General features: G+C 35.0%; 1 protein-coding gene across 1 annotated transcript in view; it reads left to right on the forward strand.

Moving 5' to 3' along the window:
* Positions 1 to 23184, forward strand: part of eIF2A (eukaryotic translation initiation factor 2A) — a 45364-nt gene that overhangs the window by 14358 nt on the left and 7822 nt on the right. Inside the window, exons 5-12 of the mRNA XM_069831675.1 lie at positions 4935 to 5110; positions 9921 to 10009; positions 10322 to 10472; positions 10837 to 11007; positions 14366 to 14540; positions 16308 to 16471; positions 18721 to 18825; positions 22527 to 22759. Coding sequence (XP_069687776.1) covers positions 4935 to 5110; positions 9921 to 10009; positions 10322 to 10472; positions 10837 to 11007; positions 14366 to 14540; positions 16308 to 16471; positions 18721 to 18825; positions 22527 to 22759 — 1264 coding nt within the window. The remainder of the gene's footprint in view (positions 1 to 4934; positions 5111 to 9920; positions 10010 to 10321; positions 10473 to 10836; positions 11008 to 14365; positions 14541 to 16307; positions 16472 to 18720; positions 18826 to 22526; positions 22760 to 23184) is intronic.

Here is a 23184-nt window from a genome sequence, read left to right on the forward strand (position 1 = left end):
GTGGTAGCCATTAACTCACGGGTTAAGTCGACAGCAGTTAGTGTAGGATTTAATTTACTTTTCCTGACAATTAAACGATCATCTGCAGGTGAAGTCTTCCTTTGCGGCCACAGTTTCCTTTTTTCTGGGGTGTGATGGATCCAGTCTCCCTGTATCGTTTTATGATCGAATTAATAGTAGCCAAACCGATGTGACATTCTGCAGCAATTTGCCTCTGTGTCATAGAAGAATGCTCTGCTAATGTTATAATTTTAGACCGTTTTCGTGGAGTTGTATCCATTTGTGAAGACGACAGAATGTACACAGGATTGCAGTATTAAGTCTTCAACACAACTGAAATGCTTATAAGTACAAAATGACAGGCAAAATGTCACATATTATAAAAATAATGACAGACCTTCAACAATGGAATTACACGTACTACAGATGTCAATTAAAGTGGTATGAGCAGCTGTGAGGCCAACAATGACAGAAAATGTAAAAAAAATGTCGTGTTCGGATTAATTTGTACACTACTGTATTATTTTCACAAACGAAAACATTGCTGTGGCTTGCTTTCTCATGCCCCGTTTCCTTTTCATAATTCACTAATATTCTCCAGAGTCTTGTTACCCTACTCTAACTTTGCATTTCGACTTAAAATATTTCACGTATAAACTCCAGATTAGGTCAGCAAGAAGGATTGTACTGTGCAGTTCATTTTTATGTTCAGATAGGTCTAGTAATATAATACAAAATATATATATATATATATATATATATATATATATATATATATATATATATAAATTCAATCATAAGACATATCTCTTTGCAAATATTTTGCTTGTGGCTTCTGCTGTGATGTAGTATATGTACACTTGGATTTTGGACATGAGTATTCTATCTGATTTAATGCGTGCTCATGTCCAAAATCCAAGCGTACATATACTACATCACAGCAGAAGCCACAAGCATATGTTCTTGGTAATGATTAATTGTTAACAACACAAGACTTATCAATTTGTAACATAGTACTACATTATATAGTATTTTAATATATTTTATCCTTTGTAAATTTTAAATCTATGATATTTCTTCATTTTCATTCATAATCAAATTTTAATTGATGTCTTTAACATCGCTGATATTTTGCATAATTCAATTGTTCACTATTTAATCATGTACACACACCTGTAACATGAGTTATATGTATATACAACTACTTTCGACTCTTTCAAGCTTGTATTGTATTGAAATCAATTATTACAACCTTATATATAGCTTCATACATAAAACTCATGAAGACTCAATTACCATGTATATCATACTGCTCGTTTGTCAATTCATTCAAGTTTCAGATCACGTCTTTTATTATATCTGATGATGCCAAATAAGGCGAAAACGTTAATATATTTAATACCTTCATAGCAAATAAACATTTGCAAAGAAATATGTCTTATGATTGAATTTATATATATATTTTGTATTAGAATCATACTGCTTGTCGTCCTAATTTTGTGCAGAATAAAGGTTAATAATTAACAATAACATTTTCTGAATTATGTATTCCAAGCTGAATAACTTGTACTATTACTAGATATTTGAGATTTTGTAGTCGATAAGATGATTTAATTTGTATAAAATTGATATGAATGTTTGCTTTTAGCAGTCAAGATCTTCATTCTCATCTCCAAATGAGAGAGAATGCTAAAAGTGGCTGCAAAAATAAAGGGTTTATATGATGTGATGCATCATGTGTTTTTGTGATCATTTCACATCTTATTATCCAACAGTTAAGAAATGTTTAATATATGCTTTCCTTACTTTGTTATTTGTTGTTATATGGGCTATGTAATGCACTGAAATTCAATCATAATGTGTTTGGTGATTATTACTCCGCTGATCCAAAATTAGACATCAGAATTATCATAAACTCGAAGGCCTCGTCTTGTGATAATTTTGAAGCAATACTAAACATTCGTAAGTTACGAGACGTCTTAGTCATGTGATAAATATAGTATAATGCCACAACTTACTGTAACAAACAAATGTAGAAATACATATTCATTGCTTATGGAAGGGAGGGAAGTTATATTTTATTTCCAGAAATCGAATATGAATGTTAAAGATTTGTATTTGCATATTATGCTACAGTGAAGAACCATTATATAGTTACATTTATATATATTCAGTATATAATCATATTTAGGGTTGCCAACTGTTTTTGAAGAAAATATGGGAGACTAAGCGACCTATAGTACTTCACATAGAAAATAGACAAATTATACAATTCAGTTAGCAGTATTAAAAACAACTTTATTCTACACTTGACAGTTAGGCTTAAATTAAGAGTATTTTGAGACATTTTGTCTCGCATAATAGTTTCAAACAAATTATAAAAATTTCCTACGTGAGTAGTTGAAGTTTACAATGATTTGCAGTTCTGATTTGATTAGATGTGTCATGCTCCTAGCTGTTTCCACCATCTGTTCACTTACTCTTCATAAGAGAAAACACTCTCTGCATGAGCTTTGCTGCCTTGTATGCTTACAGCATGACTTGCTAGTTTTTTTTTTTCTGAATTTTTAACTCTAACATTGTTTGATTTTAAACTAATGAGTCCTGAAACTATTTCTGGCAAGTACAGTATTACCTTCTACAGAGATTGCACATTTCAGTGCATCTCTGGAACAACAGAATCCATCATATAAACCGTCTTCAATCACGGAAAAATTAAATGTTTCAACTAGATTTTTACATTATGCTAGAATAAGGAAGAAAAATGCTCAAAGAGAGGAAAAATACAGGAGTCAGAAGATTGTTAAAAATTAGGGCTATATAGGAGAGGGTTGTCAACCCTAATCATATTGATGTATTAAATGTACACATTGCAATTAAGTTGTTGCATGTTGCATTAATTAAATAATCGGAGGCATGACAGCCCATGAAGGGCCACGATTGATCATTCGGGTGCTGGCCTCACGTCCACATGCCGAAACAGAGGTGGACGATTATCCAACCAGAATGGAGGTACCATGTGGTTAGCACGATGCTGCCCCCAGCCATTATAGCTAGCTTTCGTAACCGGATTTCGCTACCTATCATAGCTCCCCAAGTGCATCACGATGCTGGGTGGTCACTGTCCCATACACTGGCCGAAATTTCATGAGAAAATTTCTACCCCCGTGAGGACTCGAACCAGCGCGCATTCCGTAGCATGAGTCCTAGGCAGGATGCCTTAGACCACGACACCACAACGTGGGACTGTTGCATGTTGCATAATATATAAGATAGTTTCGAGTTTAAGATGACCATTGTGTTCCCAACGACCTGCGGATGCTTTAGCAAAGAAGGGCAGCACTGCTACTTACAGACCTGTTACTAAATCTACGTATTACTCTGTGAAAAAGATTTATTAAATCTACATACTTAGACTTCAACAAACAAAATTTGATAACACGATCCCAAGAGAAAAAATGGAACTCTCTGCATCAAAATCCACAGTTAATTTTCCGATTTACCACGAAAATAGTCTGTAGCTGCATTTAGATTGGCAACAGGCCATGATTGTTTGGCCAAACACCTGCATAGAATTGGAATATATCAGTCCCCTAACTGCCCATTTTGCATCTCAAACCAAGAAATGGATTCGGAACACCTCAAAATCTGTGCTTCAGTGGCTGGTCATGATAATATCTTTGAAAAATATTGGAGTGCAAGAGGTCAAATGACTTTATTGTCAAACGCCTGGCATTAGAAAACAACAACAACAATTTGTAATGTATTTTTGTAGTTGAATTCATAAAAAATTAATCCATTGTTAACATCGGCCTAGGTGGCGCAGTCGGTAGAGTGCTGGCCTTCTGTGCCGAGGTTGCAGGTTTGATCCCGGCTCAGGTTGATGACACTTAAATGCGACAGGCAATGTCAGTAGATTTACTGGGATGTAAAAGAACTCCTGTGCGACAAAATTCCAGCACACCGGTGATGCTGTTATAACCTCGGCAGTTGCGAGCGTCGTTAAATAAACCATAATTTGCTCATTTCATTATGTGCCCTGTTAGCCAATCTTCTCTCTCTCTCTCTCTCTCTCTCTCTCTCTCTCTCTCTCTCCCTCTCCCTCTCCCTCTCCCCCTCCCCCTCCCCCTCCCCCCCAGTATTTGTCATTACGTTATGATCATGTCAATTGCGTTCTGATAATTATAATTTTTATGTTAGATACATTACATTTATACCAATAATAATAATAATAATAATAATAATAATCCTGGCCTCGACAACTCATGAAGGCCCAAAGCAGACCAGCTGACTGCTGGCCTCACGTCTACATGCATGAGGTGAACGATCATCCAACTAGTACAAGGGTATCGTGTGGTTAGCTCGATCTCCCAGCCAATATAGCTGGTTCATTGAACTGGATTTTACTACCAATCATAGCTTCGCAAATTCATCACAGTATTGAGTGGACACTTGTTCCATACACTGGTTGAACGTCCATGAGAAAATTTCTTTCCTCATCAGGACTCCAACCTGAACTCATTCCATAGTGCGAGTTCAGACGTGTCACTTTAGACCACAACACTGTGGTGTGGGACCAAATTGATGGTATTTGGTAAAGGAGGTTAACACATTGACTGCCGCTTGAAGCGTATATACGTCTCACAGCATGTATAGGGACGTATATACGCGTCAAGCGGCAGTCAACGTGTTAAGTAATTTGTTATGCAATTGGAGTTTTGTTCCCCAGATGAACACATAAATTAAATTTTACAAGTGAGTGTGCAAAAGACAAAATAACACTAGCATTTAATGTTTTTATTTGTGTAAAAAATTATTTGCAGTAAGGGTTCTATCTCAAAACACATTTTTATGACTTATCTCCCTTAACACAAACACCATCGAAATATATCCATGATTGTTATAAAATATGTAACATATTTGATTTCTTGCAGGGAGCCACAGTGGACTTCAGATGAGAAGCTTTGTGCACGAAATGTTAATAATGAAGTATTATTTTATGAGGTGCCAAATTTTGATACCGTGGCACATAAGATCCACATACAGAAAGTTGCAGACTTCAGTATGTCCCCAGGCTCGTCTCCATACCATGTCCTCTGCTATGTACCAGGTAAGTGAATTATAATGTAATCTGTACTAATAATAAATCTGTAACCAAAATTTTTATGGTAATTTTTGCTTTTTCAAAACTAATTGGTGTTAACATATACTGTATAATTAACCATCCTGAGACAAAAAATCGCATTTTTTTAATTTTTGTTTGTCTATCTGTCTGGATGTTTGTTACCTTTTCATGCGATAATGGCTGAACCGATTTCTATGAAAATTGGTATATAAACTAAGTTAGTTTGAACTTCGATTTTAGGCTATAAGCCTTCAAAATACTTTATTTAAAAGGGGGTTTATAAGGAGACCTGAATTAAATAAGTCGAAATATCTCGCTTATTATTGATTTTCATGAAAAATGTTACATAACAAAAGCTTCTTTAAAAACTCTTTCTGATAAGTTTTGTTCTATGCAAAATTTTGATGGGACTGATATTTAACGAGATATACGAATTTAAAAATAACAATGCTTTTTATCATTGCCGCTTCAGACTAATAGGCTATATTGAAATGAAAACAAATGACTGCATTTATTTAAGGCAACCTTGTACAACAAACAGAAGATATTCATTTAATACTATTTTTATGTGGATATAAATTGTATTCTATGATGGGAATATATAAATGTTTACCAATATTAATATACAGAGAATGTTTGTGTGTTTGTAAGAAGTAATCTCAGAAGCTGCTTAACCGATCTGGATAATTCTTTCACCATTTGATAGTGTAGTTTCTCTAGATGGACGTGATGTATGCCATTATGGTAACTCCTGGGTGAATTGAGGACTGAGATAGGACTAAAATAGATCCTTATGCACAGAAAACTTGATATTCTGTCGCAATATTGTATTATTTGATTATTTAAACTTTATTTGGTTCACATCAAATACTCTAATTTTTATACACTTCAATTTCTTTTTGTACACAGAACATAATAGTATTTTTATGAGTTTTGTCGTAAAATACAGCACATATTATAGAGTAAAAATTAGTATTTTACTGGAGTTGAATCATTTTACAAAGTATCACGAAATGGCATTCCTGCATCATAACTTACCCATATTCGTTTCCTGTGTTTCTTAAAATAATTTTGTGTACCACATTAATTTTCATTTTTTTTAATCTACATAATCAGTGATGCACAACAGTGTGTGTTGGCTCATACAGTAGCATTTCAGACTCGCATTCAGGAGGTCCTGGGTTCAAACCCCGTGGCCGACCAATCTGACTGGGGTTTTTCATAGTTTCCCTTAGTCACAAAAGCAAATGCCAGATTGGAAATTTACAGATAAGACAAAAAATTTACATTCACTTTTCTTTCTCTTCAAAATCTTGAACTCTTCTATTCCTTTGTACCTGTCGTCTCGCTTCACTTACCTTTCTTCCCACCATAATCTGAACACACGCTCTCGTCATGAAACAATACTAACAATACCATCCCATCGCACCTCCTCATACTCATCTTCTTTCACAATAGCCCTGCCAAGACTCTGGAATTCGCTACCTGCTAGCATCAGGGACTGTCGAAATAAAATTGAATTCAAACGAAAACTTACTATGCACTTGGTCAGTAATTGAGTTCTTGTAAATAGTTTCTTTAATCTATCACAAAATATTTCAATATTCAGTAATTTTATCACTATACAATTTTGTTATTCTAGATTTAATTTGTAATTCAGTAAATATAAAATATTCTTTGTTTCTCTATGATAAATTATCTAGCTTTAATTATTCAGGTAATCTTTTCGTACTTTGATTTTATTGTAATTGTAAATTTAATACTAATTGTAATGTTATTTGTAATTGTAATTGTAAATTTAATACTAATTGTAATTTTATTGTTCATATTGTAGTTGGAATCTCCTGGTAGAGGGGCAGAGAAGGCCTGACGGCCTTATCTCTACCAGGTTAAATAAATAAATACTAAATACTAAATAAATACATGCCAGTTACATGGACCCAAGCCATCTACAACACACAATAGAAACAGGAACTCAACAAGAGTAAAAACGGCCTAGTTGTATACCCACACATTCTAACATACGACATATGATAAAGCGTGTTTAAATAAACTTAACAAAGAAAAAAGATGCACAGTGAGGTCAACATAAAAAAATTATCTATCAATTAAAAACTTACTTATCGAAGTACATCGGTTATCAACACACTTTTTAAATAATATAAGACAGTACAACACCTTACTTCATTTGGCATCGTTTGGTGCAAAAGAAATACATCAAGTCAATTCTATGTCATCATTTAAATCAAGCATAGGTTATCATTTAATTGGAAGTCTGCTTTCAGCCGAAAGTAAGAGCCCTCGGTTCTTATATTCTATTTCAGATGCTGACCAATTGTCTATTAGGTCTAATATAGTATCAAGCTTAAAAGTAGAATTGACTGAACAACTCCAGAAAGTATTCCATGATAATAACATTACATTCATAGTTTTAAACACAACTTCGAAATGATTCAGGAGCAAACGACTTACAACATATAAAAATCTATTATTCATGAAGTAATTGCAAAACTGTATTTAGATTTAAGTCAATAATATTTATTTCTAACAAGTGCAGTGAAGTGCATGGGTATGGCTAGTAAATAAATGTGTGTCTGGTTTCTAATGGCTCAATCACATGAGTGCGTTCAAGTCATTTGATTTCTTGCTTTCTAGTATAAACTATTAAAGTTTTTGGTGTGTTGTAAGCTGTTTTTATTAAAATTCTGAAAGAGGGTATCTTATGTACATAAAACACATTCTTCGTATTTATAAATCCCAATTCTGAGCAAGTATGCCTCAAATCATTCGTTTCCAGTATGTAGTTCAAACTCAGCAACAGCTTCCTGCCATCAGCTTAGCTCAGTTGGTTGAAGTGCTCTTGCATGCCGACCCGGAGTTGTGCTCAGGTGTGGGTTCGATTTCCGCTTGGGCTGATTATCTGGTTGAGTTTTTTTTCCGAGGTTTTCCCCGAACCATAAGGTGAATGTCAGGTAATCTATGGTGACTCCTTGGCCTCATCTCACCAAATACCTTTTTGCTATCATCAAACTCATCGATGCTAAATAACCTTGTAGTTGATACAGCATCATTAAATAACCAAGTAAAAAAAAAGGCTTCCTTTGGGAGTTTGATGTACTGTAGAATGCTAATATGACATTACATGAGTGAATTGTTGTTGTTTAGTCAACTACCCGAAGACAGGTCTGAACCCCACAAGTGATACCAACATGGCACCACTTATGAGGCAACTTGGCCAGGAGATAATAGGGTAGGTTGGCCAGATCCTTTCCCCCTCCATTGCATACATCGCAAATTAGCTACATATTTCACTAATCAGACTTCAGATGTATACAAACAATTGTTCTTCCTCTGGCACATATCGTCAAGTGAGATGTACTGCCTGATAATAGATGTACGTATCAGCCAGAATCTCAATCAGAGGTAAATGAGTGAATTAATTCATGAAATTTCATTTATCTGAAATAAGGATCAAAGAATGACTCTAATGTTTCAGCCCAAAACGGGACATAACTATAGTTTTGTACTTAATATTTGAGGAGAAAAATTCGCTCCGGCACCGGGGTTCGAACCCGGGTCCTTGGTTCTACGTACCAAGCGCTCTGACCACTGAGCTACGCCGAATTCAATCCACAGTACCGGATCGAATTCTCCTCCTTCAGTGTTTCCCTTTATGGCCTGACTCCAAGTTAGGCATATATGTTGACGTATATGTCCAATGTCAACTGCCATTATACTAGGAGCGCACTCAGCTGAGTGACTTGTTTGGCCGGGATTCCGCAGTTAAGTGCACAGTAATCTGTACAGATATATGCACTGCAGCTATGAGGATATTATAGATTTATTAATTTGTCATACAGAATAATATCTGTAATATTGACAATATTTGAGGAGAAAAATTCGCTCTGGCGCCGGGGATCGAACCTGGGTCCTTGGTTCTGCGTACCAAGCGCTCTGACCACTGAGCTACGCCGAATTCAATCCACAGCACCGGATCGAATTCTCCTCCTTCACTGTTCCCCTTTAATGGCAGTTGACATTGGACATATATGTCAACATATATGCCTAACATGGAGTCAGGCCATAAAGGGAAACATTGAAGGAGGAGAATTCGATCTGGTGCTGTGGATTGAATTCGGCGTAGCTCAGTGGTCAGAGCGCTTGGTACGTAGAACCAAGGACCCGGGTTCGATCCGTGGCGCTGGAGCGAATTTTTCTCCTCAAATATTAATTGTCAATATTACAGATATTATTCTGTATGACAAATTAATAAATCTATAATATTCTTATAGTTTTGTAAGCTAAAATGAGACAGGTGCCACAAACAATTCTTCTCCTCACCTTCTGATAATAAATTTATAAAACTGAGACAGTGTGACACATTGTTGCAACTTTAGTGCCTTCATTCTTTTCTCCTGTCGTGTATCCCTATTTGAAATAAACTCAGAAATTCTGCCCATTTTCCGCAAAAGTAGTAAATGGAATAAAATAATGAAATGTAATTAATAGTAAAAGTAAGCAAATAATTACAAACCTTTGTAAAAAAAAAATTAAAAAAAAAAAAAAGAAAAAAAAAAGAAGAGAAAAAGAAATGTGATTGATATAAGAAAGTTAGCAGTGTAATGCAAAAATGTAGAATACCAGTAAATACATATGATCTGTTTTAATGTGTGAAATCCCGAATATGCTGCTTTGAACTTTATATCTAAATAAATTGGAGCATATTACCATTGTATGAGTTTTAATTTTGCTACCATACTGTTAATGCTGATGATATTATTCTTTGTCATTGCAGGTAAATCAGGACAGCCATCTTTTGGTAGGTTATTCCAGTATCCAAAATTTGAGAGTACAAATTCATTGGCGAATAAAAGCTTTTTTCAGGTAAATATGTGTTTATTTCATATTAAATCAATGCATACAAACAAATTTAATTGATATAGAAGTATTCATTATTTTTCTATGGTACTTATAATGTAGGCAATTTGAGAATCAGATTATAGAAGTTTTTGCTAGAAATTGTACATGTGGAAAGTACTATGCTGAGGTTAATTTTGCTATATTTTTACTTTAAATTGTAAAAGTAAAGATTTGGTCACTTAAAATTTTATCTTGTGGAAAATTGTTTACAAATATAAATATGTAAGTTTAGTGTTAAGTGATCTTTAAAAGTGTATTGTTCATTGTTGTTTGCAGGCAGATAAAGTGGATATGTTCTGGAATAAGAGAGGATCGGGCGTTCTTCTTATGACCAGCACAGAAGTTGACAAATCAGGTTCATCATACTATGGGAAACAAGCTTTACATTTCATTAGTACCAAAGGAGAAACAGCGATGGTGCTTCTGAGTATGTATCCTTATGTTACGTTTATGTATTTGTTTTTGTTTGTTTGTTATCAGAATTATAAAATTCCACTTTTTATCATTCGTTCATTGCCCAAGGTTGCGGGTTCGATCCTGGGCCAAGTCGATGGCATTTAAGTTTGCTTAATTGCGACAGGCTCATGTCAGTAGATTTACTGGCATGTAAAAGAACTCCTGCGGGACAAAATTCCGGCACATACAGTGATGCTAATATAACCTCTGCAGTTGCGAGCGTCGTTAAATAAAATGTAATATTAATATTATGATTCTTTCGTTCACAAGTGTACACATAAAATGTAAAATCATTATGTTTGGTGTTTGTAATAAACGTTTGGATTTCTGTACAGGCAAAGAAGGTCCAATCTACAGTGTAGAGTGGAGTCCGAAGAGTTCGGAATTCTGTGTTGTATATGGTTTCATGCCCTCAAAAGCAACACTTTTCAATCTGAAGTGTGAGCCAGTGTTTGAATTTGGCACAGGACCACGGAATTGCATCCACTACAATCCTCATGGAAATAATATCCTTTTATTATACATGTTAATAATTTCATAATTTTATCATTTACTTTATTAATGTCAATATCTAATTTTTTGCGTAGAATTGTTTCTTTATTTAATGATACTATCAACAGAAATGAGTATTGTGTTGTAACAAAGGATTGCCGATGAATTGGCAGATAAGAGATTGCTGTGAGCTATTTTCAGGCACTCCCCTGGCATGTTTGAAATGAAGAAAGTGACAAATGCCAGTTAGTTGAGTGATGATAGAATTCATTTTTTTTTTTAAATATGTTGTTGTTGTTTTCTAATGCCAGGCGTTTGACAAACTGTGATTACATGCATTCTTATGAGGCTGTAACATACTCCATTGGACGAATGTCTAATGCAATATACTGTAACTCATAAGAATGTTTGTAATCCACACCTGTGGAGTAACAGTTAGCACGTCTGACCACAAAACCAGGTGACCCGGATTCAAATTCCAGTTGGGCAAGTTACCTGATTGAGGTGTCTTCCTGGGCTTTCCCTCAACCCATTATGAGCAAATACTGGGTAACTATTGGTGCTGGACCCTGGACTCATTTCACCAGTATTATCACCTTCATGTCATTCAGACGCTAAATAACCTGACATGTTGATATAATGTCGTAAAATAAACCACTAAAAACTAAAAAAAAAAAATAAAAAATAAAATAAAGAATGTATGTAATCACTGTTACATCGAACAGTCCAAGACAAAACCATCCTGTCTGACGCAATATGCTGCCAGCTGTATGACTTGTAAATAGAGTTCGTGCTATTTAGCATTTTGCAGCATTTATGATTTTCAAATTTAGCATTTTGTAACAAATTGACAGGAAATAGAAAAACATGAGTGATGCTTATGAAATAAATATAAATAAATCATAACTTACAATAATTTACGAGGGTGGGTTGGAAAGTAACGCACAATAATTAAAAAAAAAAGTTTAGTAGGTAAACAAAAATAAAAAATACACAAATGAACTCACATCTTTTAGCTACTTTTCTACATAGGCGCCAAGTTTCTCAACACATTTCTCCCATCGTGGTACCAGTTTCAGTATACCCTGTTCATAGAAGTCCATTCGGTTGGAGTATAGCCATCTGCGGACAATTGATTGGACTTCTGCATCAGTCGCAAAGCGATGGCCAGCCAGGAATTTCTTCATGGGAACAAACCAATGAAAGTCCGACGGTGCAAGGTCTGGACTGTATGGTGAATGCTGGAGCACCTCTCAACCAAATGTGTTCATTTTCTCACGAACAGAAGTCGCCATATTGTAAACGTTATTAACCCTCTGAAAGCACTAATTGCTATCTATGTGTCATGTGCAATGCAAACTCATCATACACTAATGTTTTGTCTGATAAACGCCATCATTTGTCAACAGAAAAATCAGCTTTTTTTTTTTTCTTTTTAATTTATTTTGAAAACTAGTATGTTTATTGTGCTAGTGAAGCTGTATATTTTTAAAATACCGAGAAGTTCAATTTAAAAACACGAACGTCCTGCTTTCTGCACTTCGATCTCAACAAAAAATTGTCAATCTCTACTTAATTGGTACCTATTAGGTTACGTCCATTTTTGGCTTTTCCCCCCTTCAGAATTCTTTTTAAGTTCCTTCAACAGGACTGTGAAAAAGGAAGTAAGTAAAGTAGCCATTTTGGTCTGAAACTGACTTAGATTCTTCTCTGCAGCTCCAAATTCTCTTGCAAGGACACGTGATCATGTACCTTTTAATTGCTTCTCAGTGTATTTCCTCCACTTTCATTCATATGAAACACTACTTATCTGTCTCGCTGTTGCTTAACTGCTGAACTGGACAAGATCTCTGTCAAGTTTGCTTGTATGTAAGAGAGAGCCAAAAGCCAATCGACAACACTGGCCTAGTGCAGAAACTAGCATCATTATGTTGTGTAAATTTGTAGTATTTTACTTCCGTCTTTATAACGAATTTTTTTTATTTTTATAGCCTATAAACTTTCCTGGTGTTCTTATAAAACCAGTAATTCAATATCTATAATAATAATCCGTGGCGCTACAGCCCGTGAAGGGCCTAGACCAACCAGCCGGCTGCTGGCCTCACGCCCACATGCCGAAGCAGAGGTGGACGATCATCCAACCAGAATGGAGGTATCGTGTGGTTAGCACGATGATCCCCCCAGCCGTTATAGCTGGTATTCGCAACCGGATTTCACTACCTATCGTAACTCCCCAAGTGCATCACGATGCTGGGTGGGCACCAGTCCCATACACTGGCCGAAATTTCATGAGAAAATTTCTTCCCCCATGAGGACTCGAATCAGTGCGCATTCCGTAACGCGAGTCCTAGGCGGGATGCCTTAGACCGCGACACCACGGCGCGGGACAATTCGATATCTAAATCTCACATTTTTTACATCTTCTAGGCATAAAATAAAAAATATTTATTATTTATTTACTTTCCAATGGCTAGAATTGACAATCAAGTCCTTATACAAAAAAAAATATAAAAAAAAATTTTCGTGACTAAAAAATGTTCTTGCTGCTAGCAGTTGTCATTTGTTCAGTATCTGTGGTCTTGGGAATTTCCATCCTACATAGACAACCCTTGATGGAATTTCAAGTATTGTAACATTGTATGTTAGTTCTTTTAAGGTAGAAAATCACAAATTTATGACATTTGACTTTTCGTTTTAAAATTTCGCAAAAAAAAAAGTATCTTATTTTTAAACAATTTTCGCTTTTTTGTCACAATTTCCAAAGTGCCGTACTAAATTATCGATCTGGGACTTGTGAAAAGGAAAAATATTGCAATACATGAATGTATTGGAGATATTTTGCATTTATCGCTAATGCAAAATTTCATGAATACTACTAATAAAACTTTGGGATTCTGTATGCGCAATTAATGTATTTTTCTGTTCTATGTTATTTCATATAAGCTTATAGATTTTAAACATAATTCTAATTTCACCATCAACTTTATGATATATTCTTGAACAAGTGGCTATTCTTTTAAGAAACTTCATTACATTGGATTGATTTATTTTGTTTTATGGTGCTTTCATTGTGCATATATAGCTATGTAGAAGGATGTGTTAGATATTATTTTATAAATTACCATTTTGTAGTTTTATTTTTTAAAATTCCTGTAATTCCTCCATTTATATAATTTAATTTTTATTTGCTTTTAAATCTACGACCTAAGACTTTGTACATTCCTGAAATTTGAAATAATTTACTTGTTCCGGATGTCTGTTTAGTAACATTGTTCTTAACCTGGTAGTATATTTGTTTCTGAACTCCTGACTTTTAAGATAATTTAGAATTATCCTGGTACTATTTATCTTTGTTTCCTTAACTGTTGGTACTCTTGATCCTTGGTGGATTTGGTAACCTTCGGGGTAATGTTGAACTGTGGGATACGTCAGCACGGAAATTGATAGCCAAAATGGAAGCAGCTGACACAACGTTACTTCATTGGTCACCTGATGGTGAACATTTCCTCACAGCAACCACTGCTCCAAGGCTACGAATGGGAAACGGGTAATTATTCTGTGCATGTTGTAATCCCAGGGGCGGCTTTTGGGGTAGTGCCAGTGTGCCATGGCACCATGAATGAAAGAAACAAAAAATAATATCCTAGAAAGCAGTTGTAATAGTTTAGTTCTACACATTTTATTCGTATTTCATTTAAACGAGCGCGCGCACATATCCGGACGCACTCTTGCAGCGTTTTCCCGAACTTTGGAGCCACTCCGGTGAGGCACTACCTGCGTCCATATAACACTGTACAAAAGGCTACTGATTCTTGTTTAATATGCATGTCTTATGGCAGACTTTGAGCCGAATTCAGTTTGACTCTGTAGTTAATATTCCACCCGCTAGAGCACAGTAATGCAGAAATTTCGCTAGATGGCAGGGTTGTTGGAGACGTTATTTGTCTATGAGTTAGAGTTCCGCACCAAATGTTAATGTAATGTTGCCAATTCAAAACTAATGCACATAACTTGGATTTGAATGTGTAAATTATTATCCATTTAGCTATATTGAACGCAGAGATAGTCATGGTTCTTTTTAGAAAGATAAATATTTTTTTCATATTATGTAAAACTGTTTGTTAATGTTGTGTAATATTTGTTTTATTTTGCGGCAACTAAATATGGCTACACTGTTGCTATAGTATTGATGCTTCTGTTAACGATACATGAGATCTGTGCAGGACATGAACAAGTGTTATTCAGGCCGTTGCCTTGGATTCATCAGCCTGTTAAATAAAGTGCAAACGTGTTTGTTTATTATCTATGCCATTGTTCATCTCGTGTGTTTTTGCCAGTAATTTTACTACTTATAAAGGTTATTTGTATTTGACTAACAATACTGTGAAAGTTTTGATTATCTGTATCTGTAAATTTCGTTATTAGTTTCGGAAATGTTATTGTAACTGTTACTAGATACATTAACTGTACACTTGGTAAAATAGCTGGTTTAATTAATATGTTTTATTTAATATAATGCAAACGTGAACTATGATTATTAATTTCACTAGGGTAATTTGCGTACAACTTCTTTAATTTTTGGCACCACCACCAGAATGTCTCACCGGCCGCCACTGTGTAATCCTTTTTTAAATGTATTTACATATTTCTGATAATTTACAACATAATTACTGTAAAGTTCAAGAAATTTTTAACTATTAAAAAACTTTCTTGAACCTACCAAGTTCTGGACTTGGGATCATATTGAAAGCACTGAATATTTGAAGGCTGTTGAAATATCTGTTAGGAGAGTGGACTTTGACATTTCTTATCATAACTAGATGAAATGTGTCTAAACCAATGCATTTGAATAAAAAAAAAACACATTGCAATGTTGATCTATAAAGTTTGGAATAAAGATGTACCCATAAAGAGCAAATTGGCAATGTATGAAACATATTTCAAGCCAGTTTTGAAATATGCTTGGCGCAGTAGTTTTTATAGGGTGATAAAATCCTCCCTCATGAGGAAAGTAAAGTTGGCAGGTCTGTTTCATAGCCTTGTGGTAATTAAGAGAATCTTGTCCTGATAGAGCACTACAGGTAAAAAATTTGTCTGCCATTTCCCTCCTGCGTTGAATTTCATTTGTGAATAACCTTTGAAAGCATTGTTAAATAAACTCCTGCTACTGCTGAATTGAAGGAATAGTTTTTTGGATGTGTGTATAAATAAGTTAGGATTGCTGAGTATTGAAAGATCGTCTTTACATTTTATGCTGTCATTCTCTGCTTTCTTACTTGATCTGTTTTAAAACTAACTTATCTCTTGTGTTAAGGTTTAAGATTTGGCACTACAGTGGAACACTCCTATATGAGCGGCCATGGAACAAACAAGAAGAATTGTGGGAAGTTCTATGGCAGTCGTTTCCAATTGGAGTTTTTCGTGAGCCTGCGATAAATTATAAACCTGTTGAAGGCATTCAGCCAAGCCAACCGCAGGGTGAGTTCATTCTTTTGTGTCTGATGTCTTTGTCTTCATATTCTCTCTCTCTCTCTGTCTGATTTTTGTTGTTGATAGACTTATTACAAGATGTTGCCACTGATATAAAAACAAGCACCAATGAATATATTTATATAGTAATTATTTTGATTTGAAGTAAAATTGTTTCTTGCCTTGTTGCTAAATTGTAAATATTTCACTAACAATTCATAGAGGATAATTTCGAAGGAAAAATTGTTCCGGGGCCAGGCATCGAACCTGGGACCTTTGGTTAAACGTACCAACGCTCTACCAACTGAGCTACCCAGGAACTCTACCAGACACCGATCCAATTTTTCCCTCTGTATCCACAGACCTCAAAGTGGGCTGACAACCCTCAAGCAACCAACATTGAATACACACTGACTCTGTGAGACTTAAATTGTGGTTTTCTGTTAACGAACAGTAACGTGTATTATGCAAATAAAGCTTTCAGGTATAATTCCCTGTAAAGTTGATTTGAACAATTTTTCCTTCGAAATTATTCAAATCAAATTTACAGGGAGTTATACCTGAAAGCTTGATTTGCAATTAATAGAGGAGAACATACATTACAAGAAACAGTTGTATTATGCAGTGGATTGTTGATACAACAGAACTTGCTCTGTTGACCAATGTATACTCATTTTGATTTAATATTTTTTGAGTATAAGTCTGATAAATATAAAAATTATGAATACAGTAGGAAATATAAAATTATAAATATTTTCAGTTGTTATGAGCAAACTAATGCATTTGTCTTTTCAGCTGTAAAAAATGTAAACAGCATAGTCTAGGTGAAATCCAAAAGTAATGCATACATTTTTACTTTGACTGTACAAGGTGATTTTATGGCCAGGGGTGAGAGTGATTTTGTAATCCCAAGAGACCTGTGTTGTAGACATATGGGACATAAAAGAATCCTCTCCCTGATGGAGAGTTCCAGACAAAATTCGTCAGTCATTTCTTACCTATGTCGAATTTTGAAATTCTGTAACTTCTGCAGTTAAAATATTAAATACAATTCTGTTACAACTAGAGAGAGAGAGAGAATCCACTTAACTGTCCCAATTAGGGAATAAATATGATCGGGCTCCTAGTCAATTCATGCTGAACAATGCATAAGATCAATTTCAGCCACATGTGATTATATTATGTACAGAGGGTCGTACTGAAACTCACGAGCAACACATTGCTATAATTTCAATTTCAACACTGTAACAAAAACGATTATATGATCGTAATCTACAGACTTTATACTATGTATTGACATATTGTTACGTCATTAACTTCTATCATGTGACCACAGGCAATGTTTGCAAAATGGTCGACAACGATGATTCGTTTCGACAGCTTGCTGTCATTAAATTCCTTGTTAAAGAAGAAAAATCTGCTGTTGAAATTCACCTCAGACTTCAGCGTGCATATGGAGATGTGAGCATGGGCGCCAGCAGTGTTAGGAGATGGGTGAAACATTTCGAAGATGGGAACACGAGCATCTAAGATGAGCCTTGTAGTAGTCACCCTCAAACTGCCTCCACGGAACGCAACAAGGAAAGAATTGATGAATTCTGGGATGCATTTTCGTTGAATTTCTTGAACCTGGACGGATCATAAATGCTGTCCACTATATTCAGACAGTTTTGAAGCTCCGTCGTGCATTGCACGAGAAATGCTCTGGAAAGAAGATCATTCTGCAACACGATAACACTTGGCCTCACACTGATCGTTGTCACCGTGGAGAAAATCAGGACATTTGGGTGGGAAACTCTTCCGCAATCTTCCTACAGTCCCAACTTGACACCCTTCAACTACCATCTTTTCAGTTCTGTAAAGGAGTACCTGTGAGGCCAACGCTACGAGATGCTGCTGGAGGACATCCGGAAAGCAGTGCGTCAGTGTCTTTGGGAAGATGAAATGGACTTCTACAGCAAGGGAATTTTCAAACTTACAGAACAACGAGAAAAATGTGTGCAAGGAAATGGAGACTATATTGAAAAGTGACAGAAAAATCTATAGATTAAGATGACGTGCTTGGTTTGTGTAAAAAATAAAAATTAAGATTTATAACAATGGGTTGCTCATGACTTTCAGTATGACCCTCGTAGTTGATTCTATATCTCATATTAACATAATCCCAACTTACAAACTGATATGTTGCAAGAAAATTATACATTTTTCTATGTTATTACTACCATATTGATATTTATTGACTTCTGATATGTTTACAGCTTCAAAGCAAGCATACCGTCCACCTTCAGCACGTGGACGAGAGAGTAACTTCAAATTGCATGACGATGAAGAACCTGCTAGCAATGCTAGATCTGGTGGAGACTGTGAGTTTTTTGTTCTTCTTAAGAATTAATTTTAAAAGTTTTCTTAGTAAAATTACTTTCCTATTGGTAATAATAAATTATAAAATAAGAATGTCTTCAGTTATAAGTAGTTAGCCTTCGTTTAATGTGGATTACTGTATGAAAATACAGAGCGTTCGAGCCAAGATATCCCTCACTACTATGAAAACTGGTTGGTAATAATAAATTATAAAATAAGAATGTCTTCAGTTATAAGTAGTTAGCCTTTGTTTTATGTGGATTACTATATGAAAATACAGAGCATTCGAGCCAAGATATCCCTCACTACCATGAAAACTGGTTGGTGATAATAAATTATAAAATAAGAATATCTTCGTTTTATGTGGATTACTGTATGAAAATACAGAGCATTCGAGCCAAGATATCCCTCACTACCATGAAAACTGGTTGGTAATAATAAATTATAAAATAAGAATGTCTTCGGTTATAAGTAGGTAGCCTTCGTTTTATGTGGATTACTGTATGAAAATACAGAGCGTTCGAGCCAAGATATCCCTCACTACCATGAAAACTGGTTGGTGATAATAAATTATAAAATAAGAATGTCTTCAGTTATAAGTAGTTAGCCTTCGTTTTATGTGGATTACTGTATGAAAATACAGAGCGTTCGAGCCAAGATATCCCTCACTACTATGAAAACTGGTTGGTAATAATAAATTATAAAATAAGAATGTCTTCAGTTATAAGTAGTTAGCCTTTGTTTTATGTGGATTACTATATGAAAATACAGAGCATTCGAGCCAAGATATCCCTCACTACCATGAAAACTGGTTGGTGATAATAAATTATAAAATAAGAATATCTTCGTTTTATGTGGATTACTGTATGAAAATACAGAGCATTCGAGCCAAGATATCCCTCACTACCATGAAAACTGGTTGGTAATAATAAATTATAAAATAAGAATGTCTTCGGTTATAAGTAGGTAGCCTTCGTTTTATGTGGATTACTGTATGAAAATACAGAGCGTTCGAGCCAAGATATCCCTCACTACCATGAAAACTGGTTGGTGATAATAAATTATAAAATAAGAATGTCTTCAGTTATAAGTAGTTAGCCTTCGTTTTATGTGGATTACTGTATGAAAATACAGAGCGTTCGAGCCAAGATATCCCTCACTACCATGAAAACTGGTTGGTGATAATAAATTATAAAATAAGAATGTCTTCAGTTATAAGTAGTTAGCCTTCGTTTTATGTGGAGTACTGTATGAAAATACAGAGCGTTCGAGCCAAGATATCCCTCACTACCATGAAAACTGGTTGGTGATAATAAATTATAAAATAAGAATGTCTTCAGTTATAAGTAGTTAGCCTTCGTTTTATGTGGATTACTATATGAAAATACAGAGCGTTCGAGCCAAGATATCCCTCACTACCATGAAAACTGGTTGGTAATGATAAATTATAAAATAAGAATGTCTTCAGTTATAAGTAGTTAGCCTTCGTTTTATGTGGATTACTATATGAAAATACAGAGCGTTCGAGCCAAGATATCCCTCACTACCATGAAAACTGGTTGGTGATAATAAATTATAAAATAAGAATGTCTTCAGTTATAAGTAGTTAGCCTTCGTTTTATGTGGATTACTATATGAAAATACAGAGCATTCGAGCCAAGATATCCCTCACTACCATGAAAACTGGTTGGTAATAATAAATTATAAAATAAGAATGTCTTCGTTTTATGTGGATTACTGTATGAAAATACAGAGCATTCGAGCCAAGATATCCCTCACTACCATGAAAACTGGTTGGTAATAATAAATTATAAAATAAGAATGTCTTCGGTTATAAGTAGGTAGCCTTCGTTTTATGTGGATTACTATATGAAAATACAGAGCATTCGAGCCAAGATATCCCTCACTACCATGAAAACTGGTTGGTAATAATAAATTATAAAATAAGAATGTCTTCAGTTATAAGTAGTTAGCCTTCGTTTTATGTGGATTACTATATGAAAATACAGAGCATTCGAGCCAAGATATCCCTCACTACCATGAAAACTGGTTGGTGATAATAAATTATAAAATAAGAATGTCTTCAGTTATAAGTAGTTAGCTTTCGTTTTATGTGGATTACTATATGAAAATACAGAGCATTCGAGCCAAGATATCCCTCACTACCATGAAAACTGGTTGGTGGGCGGGAATGATGCGAGTTCCAGCATTACGCCTCTTGCTAATTACGGCAGATTTCCATGACTCAAGTCAATATGTATGTAAGGCCACGAGCGTGGCTCAGTTGGTTAAGGCGCTTGCCTGCCGGTCTGAAGTTGGACTTGGGCGCAGGTTCGATCCTCACTTGGGCTGATTACCTGGTTGGTTTTTTTTCCGGGGTTTTCCCAACCGTAAGATGAATACCAGGTAATCTATGGCGAATTCTCGGCCTCATCTTGCCAAATACCATCTCACGCTAAATAACCTCGTAGTTGATGCAGAGTCATTAAATAACAAACTAAAAAAAAATCAATAAGAAGTGTGTCTCTGTTGTGCATGTTTGTGTTTTGAAGTACAGTGTAGAACAACACATTTTTATATGCAATATTTTCATGAAATATATGTGGAAAACGTGTTGTAAATTCAGATGTCGTTTTCCTGATGATCCTGTGCCAAATAAGAAAACAGTATACAGACTTGTAAAGAAATTTAATGAGAAAGGCTCGGTTCAAATTAAGAATTGTCGAATGAATAAACTGGTCTTAACTGAGGAAACATTAGGACAAAGCTCTCAGAAATCTTTGCGCAGATTAGCCCAGGAAGTAGGGGTGTCAAAAACTTCAGTTCAACATGCCACTAAATTGTTGAAGTTAAAACCATTCAAAACCTGTGTAGTGCATCACATAAATGAAAATGAACTACAGAAAGTGTCCGGGAATGTGCTGAAGCTATGTCAAGCATGCTTGAATGCTAAAGGTCACTGTTTCTAGCAATTACTACAATAAGGTAAGCCTTTTATTTCAGTATTATGAGTTCTATTTTGCTGTAAATTATGGTCAATGTTTGGTGGGAGATGGGCGACCTGTATAACATGCGGAGACTGCGCGGCCACCGGTAGTTAGTGGACATCTTGGCTTGAATGCTCTGTAGTATGAATATGTTTTTGCTGCAAAGAATCTTATCATCTCTGTAGTATAAAATAAAATTTTGTTTACTTCATTATGTTTGTGTGTCTTCTTTCGTCTGTGCCTTTAGGCATAGTTTTACTTTCTTGTTATGTACAATTTGGAAAACCTATTGTTTTGCTGTAAGAATAATAGAAAAACGTAGTTTCAATGCTCCTGAAATTGACAAACTGGATTTTGGCATTTCATTTGTGTATGTAGACTTCTCTTAAACGTAAAATACTGATAGGCAAAATACAACAAAGAATAACAAATGTATAAATTGTTTTATATAATCTGCTGCATAGGTAAGAAATATGAGAATATCATTTCAGATGCTGTTCAATGATGATGCCCAGATATTTCACAACTGCAGCTTCTTTCAAAGGGAGACATTTAAAATTTTACAAACAGAAGAACTACAATTATGTATTACTAAACGTAAATTATTATGATGATTCAAAGATTGTTGAAATTAGATTTTGTTTATAGGGCTTAATATTTTCTTTAAAAATTTATTTCTAAGCTAGATCTAATTACTAAATATCTCGTATGTTCAGCAAATCCTTCAAAGGCGGCTTTAAAACAGAAAAAGAAACGTGAAGCAAAGAAAGCGAAGAAGGAGCAAGATAGTGCAGCTGGTTCTACTGGTACAGCTCCTGCAACCGGAGGTTCTGTCGTAACAAATGGTGATTCCACAACAGTGTCTACTCCCAAGCTCCCACCTGCACTAACAGATGCAGAACTCACAGGAGACCCAGAAAAGCTAAAGAAAATCAAGAAATTGAAAAGTGTAAGTGAACTCCAATTAATTTTGATATACCACATTTACATGATCATAACCTACACAACAATTTTAGAAAAAAAAAAAAAAAGTTTGCTGGTGAATACATGCACCCATGCCATATACACACAGAAGGCCTATTATAGGAGTGGGGGGGGGGGAAGCCGTAATTTTATTTTTGCCTATGCAACATCATTTTCTGCCCCACTTTCATCTTTGAAGATTCAGCATTTCTTTCAAACATAACCTCAGTTTTGAAAGGAGTAATTTTACTATAAATGGTGCATCTTCGAATTGGATTAAATACAAACAAGTAAAAAATTAGAAATGCTGTATTTTTGGTTTCTCATGCAGAAAGTGATACTGCAAAAAAATCCATTTCGAATTTTTCGCGGAAATCTGAGTTTCAACATCCAAGATAACGAAAAATTGCT

Source organism: Periplaneta americana, chromosome 7, assembly GCF_040183065.1.
Source record: "Periplaneta americana isolate PAMFEO1 chromosome 7, P.americana_PAMFEO1_priV1, whole genome shotgun sequence".
Lineage (NCBI taxonomy): Eukaryota > Metazoa > Arthropoda > Insecta > Blattodea > Blattidae > Periplaneta > Periplaneta americana.